The sequence below is a fragment of the Typopeltis vanoorti genome, chromosome 21, assembly GCF_054136105.1.
Source record: "Typopeltis vanoorti isolate ZY-2024b chromosome 21, IOZ_Tvanoo_1.0, whole genome shotgun sequence".
Taxonomy (NCBI): domain Eukaryota; kingdom Metazoa; phylum Arthropoda; class Arachnida; order Uropygi; family Thelyphonidae; genus Typopeltis; species Typopeltis vanoorti.
In genome coordinates, this window is record NC_143569.1 from 8895434 (window position 1) to 8909780 (window position 14347).

The 14347-nt window shown below is 35.0% G+C and overlaps 1 protein-coding gene across 1 annotated transcript in view; it reads right to left on the reverse strand.

Annotated features, from left to right (window-relative positions):
* LOC150094611 (solute carrier family 35 member F3-like) overlaps nucleotides 1-7762 on the reverse strand; it is a 79809-nt gene extending 72047 nt beyond the window's left edge. Inside the window, exon 1 of the mRNA XM_090411562.1 lies at nucleotides 7343-7762. Coding sequence (XP_090267688.1) covers nucleotides 7343-7385 — 43 coding nt within the window. The 5' untranslated portion in view covers nucleotides 7386-7762. The remainder of the gene's footprint in view (nucleotides 1-7342) is intronic.
* Nucleotides 7763-14347: the final 6585 nt, after the last annotated feature.

Genomic DNA, 14347 nt, shown 5'->3' on the forward strand with positions numbered 1-14347 from the left:
ACCTTATTCAGTGATACAATAAGTTACTCTCGCCAGGACGTAAACGTCTTGGCGAGAGTAACTTGCAATTTGAGTAGGAAAATTCATACATAATGTAATTTATTGAGAAATATATACGTTTAAAATAATTCTTTTTTTCTTAATAATGATTCCATACGTTAATGATGCATAACCGAAAATTGCCACGTACTCCCTGAAGACCCTTCGCGTACCCCCGGGGACACGTGTACCACACTTTGAGAATCACTTCCTTATTGGAACGCTGGTAATTAGCTATACGTCACACTATTATAATTCTTGGATATACATTGATTAACCAAGATGTACTGTACTGTATTGATAAAAGGAAAGATATCCTGTGTAGTAGAAAAACAGCAGCTTCTCTGAGGTCAACGCAACGCTTTAGGTATGTTTTCTGTTCCACAACCGGGTTATAATAGTACTTGCTAACAATATCCCACAAAAGCAGTATCCCTCGAGATGCATACCGACTGTTTTCTCGTTTTGTTATTATTTCAAATAATTATTTATAAACAATATAACATGCTTGGCAATAGGACGCACACCATGTAAAGCTGAATGTGATTTCTTTGCTTCATTAGCTATCATTGCAGATCTGGAGTGACTAGTAACTGCATTTCCATTCTTCCAAATCTATTCAACTTTCTCCTTCTAATAAGAACGATTCCGATACGTACGGATTTATAAAGTGAAAAGTATACGTATCCCTCGCAAACCATTTATTTTGATAAATCTCGACACATCATTAGCCCACTTCTGGACGTGATGCCGTTCGTCTGGCTTCGATGTTCGGAATGACTGCCGAAGCAACCAAAAGTTATAATATTAGCTTGTTATGTCTGTTAACTGCGTGTGATCATTCGCGTATTTTATCTCAAGTTAAAATACGCGAATTTGATCTAAAGAAAAAACCCTGTCACTTCTATATGCTGCATGCTAGCTGACTTCATAGTTTTCCCCACGCATCAACAAAAACATTCCTCTTATGTTTCTGTAGTGAAGTCAGGGGAATTGCGCTTGTCTTCAAAAGATGTTGTAACTATTTTTGTAGGTTCCGATCAGCTAATTCTTATAGGGGGGGGGTCATATCTGAACATATATGCTTGGCCAGCTTAATCTTTGTATTCTAATTTCTTCAATCCATGTCACGTCTTGCGTTATGATGCTGATATTCAGCTGGGTCGTTTCTACAAAACTATTGGCCATACAGAATTATCCAGGATATCGTCCGGTAATAATTTTGTGAGAGCTAGGAAAAGTATTCTATCCCAAACCAGAAGAAGCATACTACCCACATCACAAACTACCAAAAATAGGACACATTTTGGTATATAACGTTCTTGTCACGGGTCATACCTAAGCTCTTCAATTGGTTTTTATAGAATCGTTATTCTTCAGCTTCTCCAGTGTCTATTGCCCTGTTCACAAAGACACTGGCACTACTCTATTCAAAGACGTGCATTATTTGGAATAATATTTGGTTTGAACAGTTTCTCTACTGAAACCAGCGTTGGATTTCAATACTATACGACTATCGACATCCTGATATCTCTGATAATCAGAGACCAACCAATTAGAATGCTGTTATGGTGAAATGTTTTTCAGTTTTAGTATTTTACGTAACTAAATGTATTCCATACGAATCCGATTATGCCTTTAAATCTGATAAAAGAAGAGGTTGGTCCGCGCGATTAGTGACTGTGCGCTTCGCAACCATATGCCAGGGGAAGGAGTGTCCTAGGTTCGATTCCCGTCGACGATCTTGGCTATGGCTGAGGAAGATCCTCAGCCATAGCCTAGTTAGCGGTCTTAGGCGTGGACAGCAAGGGTTTACCCCCCACCCCAGTTTATCTGGGGGTTTTCATCCAGCAAGCAGGCAAACCAGCTCCGTGAACACACACGGATATAGTCACGAATATCGCCCTTAGGGAATGCAGCAGAGGAGTGGCGAAGCGGCTGCATTAATACGCCAGTAACACCTCATTATGAGGGGACTCAACCCGTCCTAGACGGATGAGAAGGATAGAATAAAAGAAAGGGGTTTAGCACCAGCACTAGTATGCATATTCGATAAAAATCTGGATTTCAACCAATTTTTGTAACCTAATCTATAAGTCATCAATCCCATCATGGCAACAAGAGAATTCCAGTCATGTACTGCGCTACGAACCCCCAAAATATAACTCTCTAGCAATACTGAAGTTAAACTAAACATGCGTTTTCTCATTTAATATACACAGTTTGACAACGGAGTTTATTTCAAAATAATGGTTCTTGCATGGCTTATAAGCAACTCTACTAAAAAGTGTTTATGAACTGGAAGTTGTCAGGGGTCTCTTCTGGTATATTCCTTAATCATTTGTACATGAAAAGTGCCAAATGGGCAGATGCTTCATCCTTCAGCCTCTTTAGCCAGTCAGAAAGAAAAATTAATCACCCCAAACGTTCGCCGTTTGCGTCAACGATGAAATATTATTACATCTCCTCATTCACTAAATCTGACGTGGTCATCTAACTTCTTTCTCGATCCAGCACTTAAATTGTCACGACGGGAAAGAATTTTTCTTTGCGGCTACATTAATTCTAACAACAGAATCTTGAGTCACCTAGCAAAATATGAATTTGAAGAAGGAATCACGTGTCTCTCCGTTGCTCACTGTTTTAAAATTTTATATCAGCGAGAATGCATTATCGCAGTGTAATATAATTAACAAAAGAAAAAAAAGGATTGCAACCAAATTGGATAGAATATAAGAACTACGAAAAGTTCCAGGCTGTAATCCAAGCAGTAGATCAGCGGATATCACAAATAACTTTATAAAACGCTCTTGCTAAAGTTGAAAAAATGAGGAAAACAATAACTCTTTATGATTTCCCCCAAATGATGAACTGTCAGATCAAATCCTATTAAAGACATTAAATAATGCACTGAAGGTTCTTCAAGCTATTCATTTATTTTGTAGTATTTACAAGATCGAAGCCAAATGCCATAAAAAGTTCCATTATTTTCGAAAATTTTTCACTAATGTTAATGAATTTCATTAGCATTTGATAATTACTAAATAAACTGCCACGCACCAGCTTAGTTGAATTTAACTCATCTGCTGGATATTACGCCGTCTGATAATGTCTAATTCTCCAAATGGAAACAGCAAAATTCTAATTTTTTAAATTTAAATCACGCTACCGGTCAAGACGTCTATAGACGTCAAGGTTATCATGGATGCGAAGTGCATATCAAAATTGTAACACCATTGATCATTATACATTACATTGAAATATATGATGGATATGAAGCGTATGAGAATGCGTATTTGATCCATAATGGCTACTAAATGCTTAACCATAACACACTAGTTCCATTTTTTTTTTTTCACTCGACAATTATTCGGTTTCCAGATCACATTCAAAATTATTCTTTAAAATTCAAAATTATGCTGAAATAACCGGCTTCGAAATTATTTCATTTTCAGTATAAATAGAATTTATTTTTAAAATTTAAGTCAGCTATTCCCGTTACTAATTTTCACAGCGAGTTAAAGTCTCGATGTCCAGGCGTTCGGGACAGTAAAGAGGACTGAGAACGAATATTTTAACTAAGTAGAAGTAGGATTACTTTGAATGATGTCAAAACGTTTAAAGCTATAATAAAAGGTAGTTTATTATGTCTGTTTATGGAATTTCCGGTAAGGAAAAATCTTTACGGTCTTCATGAGAGAGGCCAACTCATACAATCCAGTATGAGTTGGCCTCTTTTATGTATTTTTATCTTTTATGTATGGGACAGAAGGAACCTTTTTAAAGGTTCCTCCTGTCCCATACTTAAACTGAACCCCAAGTCGGAATGTAATTCAAGCCTTTCTTCTATTCTTATATATATATATATATATATATATATATATATATATATATATATATATATATATATATATATATATATAAACTTTTGGAACTGAATTTTCTATAGTAAATGTTTCTCCATAGAAAACGTGATTTTTCTTATAATAATCATTATACTTTACATATTTGAAAATGAAGCAGAGACATTTAGCTAAACGTTAAGAGCTGTCACAAACATAAAGTAAAATCTAAGTATATGAATATGGAGATAAAGAATATTGGCAAGATCGTCGACATTTCTGTGTGGTGAATATCCAACAATGAACAGATGCTACAGTTTCGATTAGCAACCAGATTTAGGAATATCCGGAAACAAAACTAATACTCGAGCTGGGTTTTGCCAGAACTTCAGATTTTAGTATCCTTTGTATACCTCTACTGAAGAGAAATAGGACATTCGTTATAAATTATGTAATTTGCCCATTATGCAGGGCAAATTACATAATTTGCCCATTATGCTTCGAATGAATATCGAAGTTCTTTGCTAATAGTTCTGAGGCATCTATTCGAGAACTAAATTCATCTCGAAGTATGAATTTAGTTCTCCGAAATGATATTAGTAACAAAGAAACTAATTTAACTTTAAAATGAAACAGATGAACATTGTGTATTATATATGAATATCATGTTTACTATTGGATTACCAAAAGAATGGAACTTACTGAGTATTAAAAATCCTTTCAACTACTTTTCTTTTGAAAATGTAAGGATTCAAATATTACGTTTTAGCAAGAGTGACAACAGTCTAACGAAATCACTAAACTTTATTTAATAAGTTAATAGGGAGATTGATGTAATGTAATCTTTCTTAAGAGATTTTGGTAAGGGATTTTCTTTGGATGTCAATAAACAAAAAAATAAAAAAAATGAATCTTTTGCTGTCTTAATTCAAGCGCCATAGCGACCTGCTATCGATCCGCTGACTTATACGTACTGCTTCCAGCTCTTAAATAGTGGTGTTTCTGATATCGTTAGCGCGTATCTGAGGGCTCATTTACATCGACCGTGTAATAAAAACGGCGACGTTATTACTCCTCACCCCCCCCCCCCTAAGGACAGAAGCAGCTGAAGTTCTTAAAGTAGAATTCAATTCCTGAGAAAATCTAATATTCGATGCAAGCTCTTCAAAACTGCAAAGATAAACAAGAGACAATCGATCTAAACTGTAATGATTTCTTGAATGAAAGCAAAATAACTGCATGCAGTAATTATTATTATTATTATTATGTAAACTTTTTAACTGAACTCCCTTTTGAGATCATTAAGAAAAAGTTAGTTTTGACTTCCGTTTTCGTGAACTATTGTTTTCAACTATCAACAAGAAATTTTCGTCTTGATCATTCTCACTTTTCAATACAAGAGTCACAAAAAATGACAAAAAGCACGAGTGAACTTTCACCAGCACTGACTCTCGAGAATTATTACCTTCCGGTACCTGCGAAACACAATTCCCAGTCACTGATGGATTAAGTGCACTATTACCGATTGTTCTTGGTGCCTTTCCACTAAGTGAATCAGTATGTTATTTCTGGAATTAATTCATTTCTCATCAACATAATAGTTTTTACTTATTTCGGAGTACCCTTCACTCAGTCAGTTAACCATGGAATCACAGAGTATGACTTTGCTCAGCCAAGGGTATAAAGGGCACGCTGATTGCCAAAACCAATATAGCACATTAGATTATGAATTATTCATTGTTTACGTTACATCATAATTTTAGCAAAATCGGTTATGGAGAGAAAGCATACCAAATGAAATTACGATTTTCTCTTTCAGTTTTTGTTTAGCATAATTTTTGATATTTTAAAATTAATCTGGTAATGAAAGAGATGAATATTGGAGGCATAACACAATACAACTTCCTCAAGTAAATTATATGATTTATCCCCAAATCAAGTGCAGCTGAGTCTTCGCAAAGGAATTTTCATTTCAGATATTAGTTCGAATAAGCTTAAATTGCTTACACATAAACACCCATTGACGCTAACTAATATTCTCGGGAACCTATTTAATGGTTGTTTTTGGTCTTGAGAGCTCTGTCTGTTACAACGTCTTTAAATTAGTTTCTCAATCAGATAACGGTTCCTTAGATGATTATCAGATGCTAATGAAACCATTAAAGTTAATGAAAAATATCGCAGATTCTTAAGCAGAATCTGATTTTTGTGGCGATATTGTCACCGAAGGGTTGGATGTATTCTTCAACCCATTCGTCCCTATCATCGTCGGATAGAGTCCCCCGAGTAGGGGGGGTCTCACAGCGAATTAACGGAGCCGGTTTGCCTCTTCCGAGGACCGAAAAACCGCAGTTTCCGGGACCAAAAACCCTCCACCTCTTTACAAGCCCGGTTAATTTACCATTTACATATATTATTATGATTATTATGCAACTTTTTTCAATTGAACTGCCTTTTGAGATCATTAAGGAAATTTATTGAGAACATCGAAAAGACCAGATGAAGGTTCCTCATGTCACCTCGTCAATATCAACTGAGCTTCAGATGCTCAAGGATGTAGTAACGATTTCGAAATAAACGAACGGATTGAAGAAGCCATCCGTGTTCAAGCTGTTCGTTTATTATTTACTGCCTTTGCAAACCCACACACCTGTTTCTAAGATTTACGCATTCAAATATCCTACTGGATGTTATAAATACTAAAGTTCGCAACAACTATAATGCTTTAAGTTTGGACAAATCTTTATATGAATATGTGATTATGGTCACAATTATAATTAATGAAATTACACTGGTCATTGCATCAATAAACTATTAATTAGTCCATCCATTTTTAAATAACGAATACAGGGTTGTTCCCACCAATATTCAGTTATTGTGGACATAGCAGAAGTCACGTGCTAAAGTTGGCCTCCAAATAATGCTTGCTAACACAAATTGTTAGAACTGTCTCAAGTAAGAATAGTACATAAAGTCTCCTAAAATTGCCAGCAGTTGATTCTTAATGCGAATATTTACTTTGGTTGCATTACTAACAGCCTCCTTTACTACAACACCAATCCCGTGTTTTCTAGCAATACGCTATTTTTCTTTGAAAATAAAGTTGAACTATATTACAAATAAAATAGGAGTTGTTCTATTTGGTTTCTGGAATGCAAACGATAAGAAATCAGGTCATCGGGAACACGTTCAAAGTTCGCACCACGCCTTCGCAGCAGATGTAAAGTAAATGGAACAGCAGGTAACTTTGGCAAGTCTCGCGGTAGTTGATCGTCTAGCATCTCTGAAGAGTTGTCATGATACACAGAAATAATTTATATACGATAAAAATACCTTATTTATTTCGCTGTGTCTCTCTTTTAAAGAGCCATTTTATTTGCACTTACATGCGAGTTGACAAAGTGCATTTTACATTCTCTGGCGTACTCAGTAACTAGACAATGAAGTGGTTAAACACTTACCTGGGAGCCGGCTGAACGGTAAGCCTACTTTGAACATGATCATTGCTGTATACTGCTTCCCGCGAAAAGTCTGGACCTAACTTGTCACAGTAGTGCGAGCTGAATCATGGGTAGGATCGGCAGGGAATGTGTATATATCGACGTGATGCGTGCTCACTTCCAAGCAACTTCTACAGCGTAGTTCTGACGATTTCAGCAAAAGCACTTCTGGTTTACTAAGGGAAGGACAAACTGAAGTTGGGGATGTGGTGGAAAAGACAGCAGCAAAGAGAAAGTCCGTACGACGCACGCTATTTTCCTGTCAAGCGGCTGCTATCGACATTGTTAGGGTTGTTGCTATAACAGAGGCCTGCAGCGGGTTCAGGTTGCTAGGCAACGGGGCGCACTCAGAAATGGTAGGGCGATAAGGAACATACTAACAGAAATGGACGCGTGTGTGGGTGTGGGTATGCAAGAGAGGGGTCACAGTTCCAGGAAGTGATGTATTCATGAATTACGTAGCCACACACGCGGGAATATTTTAGACTGGCACAGACGTAGATACTAAATGACGTGCAAGCGACAAAAATATTTGCTTGTCACAAATATACCACAAAATTGTATGCTCGAGAAAATATTCAAGGCAAGCGAAAAATGCATAAAATCTCCAGAAAGGAAAAAGACTTTGGGGACTCTCTATTTTTAGATTAGACTGGTTAGACTAGTGAAGCTAATTTATAAATAGTTTGAAAAAAAATTTTTCGAACTATTTATTTTAAATATAATAAAATAAATTTTTATTATATTACATTTTAAAAATAATAAAAGAAAAATAGGTGCTCTTATAAGCCTTCAATACACGAGGATGACAAGTAAAGGATGAGAAACCGATTCTAATTAACCTGTCGCCAAGGGCTGCCTCAGTGTCGAGCAGACCGCATCACGGTTTAATACGTCTTACAGATTTTGCATGAGAAAGTCCTTAGCAGAGAAAAATCAATAAGCTGATTACGAACACGGGTGTTACCAGTGTTCTCTCATTACCTATAATCAGGGTTGTTACACTGATTATGAATTTAATATGTACGAGCCGTACTTGTTGCTATTCAAGAACTTTTAAGTGAAATATTTCTGCTTGTTGTTTTTTCCAACTGTTGAATTTCATTTTAATTTTCATTTGAACTAATAACTAAGGGTAATTATATTTTTGCTATACATTTCTTTAAAGCATTGACATCAAAAGCTGAAAAGATTATATATCAAAGTGGAAAAAAAAGGGAAAAAAAGATGATTTTGAAAGATATGATGAAATAAAGAAATAATATTATTTCTTTGTAAAGTTGTTCAGATTTATATATATATATTAGTTCAAATCCATTGTATCCATTTTCTTTTTGATAACTTTGCGTAAAATTCGAGGCTTTCCCATCAAAGTTGAGGGTACGGGGGAGGACTCTCTCAAACAGTTTTTTAGAGCATATATATATATATATATATTCTTTTTTTTTTTTTTTTGACTGACTGAAACTGATAAAATAGATAACAAGTTAATTTAATGCAGCACACAACATGTTTCGTTGTTCATAAGGTAATATGTGATTGTGGGAGGCCATACTATGGTCAGACTGAGAAGTCAATCCTCCTACGGCTAGAGGAACATCAGAGAGACATTTCATATAATAGAATCAGAGCAAGCGCACCCTCAAGTCTCTTCTTATTTTCAGTGAACACACACGATGAAGGCCGCCAACACGGAGTAGATTGGAACGCAACATCAAACGTTTATATTTGTCACGATGAAGTGGAACGGCGCATAGAATCCAAAGAAATTACCCTAGACTCGTCTCATATCAACAGCAATTTTAGTTATAGTCTACCTGACTCGCATAGTTTTGCCATTAGATACTGGCGTACGCGTGAACTCACGCGAATATGAACAACACGGATTATAAGGACGGTTCAAACTTAACTTCAGTTCACAAGTCTCTTATTATAATAGCTCAGTGTTTTTATGGTTTTTTATGTTTTTTAATTTGCTTGCTTTAAGTGTTACCACACCTGAAGAAATCATTTTTGACGAAACATGTTGTGTGCTCCATTAAATTAACTTGTTATCTATTTCTCGGTTTCAGTCAGTCAAAAAAAGATGAACATATCCAATCACCAATGTAACTACTGATTATATATATATATATATTCATACTTCCCTTTATACATAACCTTCATTTATTTTCTTTCATAGACAGTGAAGATGTGTAATCTACAAATACAGTAATGAGTAGTAAAGAGAATATTATAAATTTGTATTTCGAAACTTTCAATACATTACGAATACGCATGCGCATTCCGATTATCTGCAAATATTGATACCAAAATATACTTGAACATTGTAAATGTAAATGACACTCTTAATCGTGAACCAATTTTATTTCAGGATGGATTTGTTTACTACAATTAATAATTTTAAGCTTAAAGGGCACTGCTTTAGATTAATGTCTAATTTAGAAAATTTTAAATTAAATTTAAACTTTTTAAAATAAAAATTTAACTGCAAGGTGCAAATGATCCTCTCTGTTTTTCTTTATTTGTAACTGTTAATTCTTTTGTTTTTGGACAGTAAAGATGTATAATCTACAAATATAATGAAAAGAAATTGATTATGGCGATATCCGTGCAGCATTTTTATCAGATAATCAACAGAACTTGGGGAAATCTCTCTCTCTCTCTCTCTCTCTCAGGATCTCGATTATGGTCGCTCTAAAATCTTACCCAACTCCCCAATACTACTGCATGTTATCTGTTTAATTGCATCCCATGCTGTGATTAAAACGGATCACAGTTTCCCGCGTACTATATTCTGCATAAAAGTTCCTTCACTGAAGAAAATTTGGCAACGTTCATTTTATTTTATTTTTCACACCAAATGACATTATGACAGAGGAAACTCTGAGCTGGTAAACATTCACTTCAATGTCGTTATTTACAAATCTCCTTTTCAAATAATATTTCATCTTTTGTTTTTTTTAATGTGAATTCTTCCCATTAATTGGTTAATGATAAACCTACTGTGCATGTAGTTTTGAAAACGTGAATGGAACTGTTCTTTAAAACGAAATTCACCACAAATAATAAGTAGCCAGCACTGCACTTGCCATGTATAAAAATCTGAACTTTGGCATAAAAGACTGTCGCTTTAATGAAGAAACAAAAACACGGTCGATAAAAAAAAATGGAAGTTGTTAAACATTATTCTTCATTTTTTGCCTTTTTTTTCTAAAATAATTTTTTGCCTCTTCCTGAAAAATGGTATTCGATCGATTTTATGCGATACTAAACTGCTGGGACTAGATGTGCTTTACGGAAATAAAAATGCTTTTCTTTATGGCTTTCTTTGCGAAATGTTTGTCTTTAATAAGAGCATACGCAAAACTTGCCTCCAATTTTTTTAAATTAGTATTTCACCATTTCTTGTACCCCTTAATAGCTGAGATTAAATCCTAAGCTTGACAGACTTAGTGCAAGATTTGCTTTTTACAATCCTTTTTTTTTTAAATGAATGAAATTAATCTTCATTTATATTAAAATAATTCTGTGTGGCGGTGCGATAAACAACACGAATTTAATGTTAGTTCTTAGTGGTTATATCCAACTGGTACATATTACACAATAGGAAAACTGGACACGTACAGCAAGAATCATCCCTGCACGGGAGCCTGCAGTCATTCATTGATGTTGACTGTTTACTGATTTTAGGAATGAATACGAGATATTAGATTATGGGTCCAACCGCGTCACCAAAATTTCAAAGACTGAAAGTGAAATGAAATGTCAGAAATGGAATCCATCGGTTTTGTTGAACAGCAAAAGTCATTTATATGTCTATTTCGTTACTTCACTGTAGTTAATTACGTCATTCCCTGCAAAGTAAGTTTAAATTATATGAATTAATAACTAATCTATATTATTCAGCCGAGAAGTTTCTTACCTCTTTTCTTAGAACAGACAGGCTTGTGTTACTACATTGAAGCCTAAGTCAAAGATCGAATTCCTGATAGACGGGTATTCATGAATTTCCTGACCCTCTGGCACTCAACCTGCATGGCTGTGCAACGCGGGCGCGCGCGCGTTGCACAGCCATGCATTTCCTTTTACATCTGTTTTTTTTACGTCTTTTATTTTATTTTATTTTTTTTAAGTCTTTTATTTACGTCTGTAAAATTTACAGACGTAAATTGCGTCTGTAAATTGTACATAAAAGACTTGAAGGTATCAGGAATAATAATAATAATAATAATAATAATAATAATAATAATAATAACTAAGAAGAATTTAGGATTCTTCTTAGTAGTAGTTAGGATTGTCAAATCCAGATTATGTACAATGTGTGTGTGTGTGTGTGTGTGTGTGTGTGTGTGTGTGTGTGTGTGTGTGTGTGTGTGTGTGTGTGTGTGTGTGTGTGTGTGTGTGTGTGTGTGTGTGTGTGTGTGTGTGTGTGTGTGTGTGTGTGTGTGATACGTCTAATGAAGAACATTATTATAAAGTTCTTTATGATACGTATTATACAATACTTGTGATTGTATGAAACTTATGATATGCGTATTAATTTATGTGGTACAAAGCGAGTGCATCCAGCTATCACCGTTTTAACAAAAACCTGCACTTTTAATGCTAAACTTACTGCCTGCATTATATGTCCCAATGCCTTATAAAACTTTATTCCATGGTATCCACTTACATATATTGGTATACCCTTTGCCAGTGCAGCACAGTGAAGCTTGTGAGTATCATTATATTGTAGGAACCGGTCGACATATTCCATTAGATGTGATGCACGAAATCTTGAACGCCAAAGTTTTGCATAATTTTGCTTTGAGTGCATGAATAAGGTTCTTTTAAGAGAGAGAGATCCTATATCCGCATGACAATCTCTCTTTCAATTCTTCTTGGTCCATTACAATGATTTAAATGATAATAACGTGGAAAACATTTTCTTTTCTGTTCGATATTTAATGCAGTGGTATCACAGTTTTTTTCTTCGTGTACTAGACTCTTATGAGGAGTGATCAAAATATCCTTTTTTTTTTCTTTCCTTTTTTTTCTCTTTTTTTGTTTCAGGGAAAATAATGAAAGTATCGAATTCGCAATTTTCTGAGGTATTTCGCAATAGCTTTTGCCACTTACATAAAAGAAGGTGGACATTCATTCAGTAGTGAGTGTGCTGATATAAAGTGCAAACCTATTATTATGTTCTGCGTTGCATTGTAAAAGGCTGTTCTGACGAAGAAACGTGTGATTGCATCGAGTTCTGCCCCACATAAAAAAGAAAGAAAGTAAAAAAAAAAAAAAAGAGGGACGTGATACGTTATAAGTATTAGAGAAATAGTGATATATCCATCAAAGATATCAGAGTGGCATTCCAATTAAAAAGAAAAGAAAAGATGTAGTTCATCGGAAGAGCCTCACAAAGGGATTGATTTCCCCCGAAATTTCTGTGCCACGACAGTAACCACTCCCAGAAATCCTAAGTGTCCGGGAATTCTTGGCTGAACATAGCAGCACAGTGTTTCCCACCTATTTTATTCTTTCACCAAATTTACCTGAAATATCTTCCTTTTTATGAAAAGTCTAAAACCCATTTGAAAGTGAAACGATTTTAAAATGTTGCAGATATACCACTGAATACCACAAAAAAGGTGAAGCCACCTTGAGGAGGGTCGCTGAAATGCTAGAATACAATATTTTTCATTAGATCTCGTGCGGAATGTGTTTAACTTGTTTTAAATGCCCGATGAAGGAATCGAAGTGAAGTATAACAGGAAAGATAAGAACTCCACTTGTATCAAAAATAAATAAATATATAATTTGGATTCATTTAGTTGAATTCATATTTTCTTCGCCAATAATTGGAAAAAAAAACTTATATCACTTGTTATCCAGAGGTCAAGAGCATTTAAATATATCAAAGCAAACAGCACAGTAAAACTTAACCTAATGGATACTTCAGACGCACTTTTAATATAAACATTGCTAATTTGATTTCCTTAATGGTTTGGTTTGATTATACTTTAATCTTTATCGCACTAAAGTGTTCAACATAAATTCAATTAATTAAAGATTGGATATACCGTATTTTTCGGACGATAAGACGCACCCCAAATTTATGAGACGATTTTTAGAAAAAAAATTATTATATAAAGATATTTACAAATTCTTACTTAATTTTTATTTATTGTTCATCATTTGTATTAGCAATATTCAATTCATCTTCATTCGCCGTACTATCACTCGTCTCGTTAATGTCACCGTTCGTATTGCTTTCGTCTGAACTATTGTTGTCACTCCCTTCAAAAACCGTCATCTTCGGTACCATCCATCGCATTACTTATCCCGCATTTCTTAAATGACCTTATAATCGTCTCTTCTTTCGCAGCTTCCCATGAATTTTTCACCCAAGTACATACTTCTGAAATTGTTGGCCGTTTCATACGTCCTGTTGCTGTAACATCGTGATTTGGCTTTGCCATCCATTTATTCCACTCTTCCCGCATAAAATTTTTGAATGGTTTATTAATAGATCCATCCAAGAGTTGTAATTGACGTGTAAGGCCTCCAGGAATGACAGCTAATTTTGTATTCATTTCTTTTAGAAGCTTCTTGGTTGATTCTGTTTTATGCGCTCTGAATCGATCCCACACTAATACATCGCAGGCTTTTTAAACAACGCACCTGGACGTTTTTCCCGTATCTTTTGTATCCATAATTTCATTCCTGTTTCGTCCATCCAGCCTTTATCTTGAACGTGGATAATAATGCCACGAGGAATTTCATCTCTCGGTAACGTTTTTCTCTTGAAGATTAACATGTGGGTTAGTTTTGTTCCGTCTGCGCAACAATCTAAAACTACAGTGTAGTAAGTTTTTTCATGACCTGTTGTTTTGATCACTATTGATTTAGTGGCTTTTGAATCTACTGTCCGATTTGAAGGAACATCAAAAGTTAGAGGCACTTCATCCATGCTCGCAATTT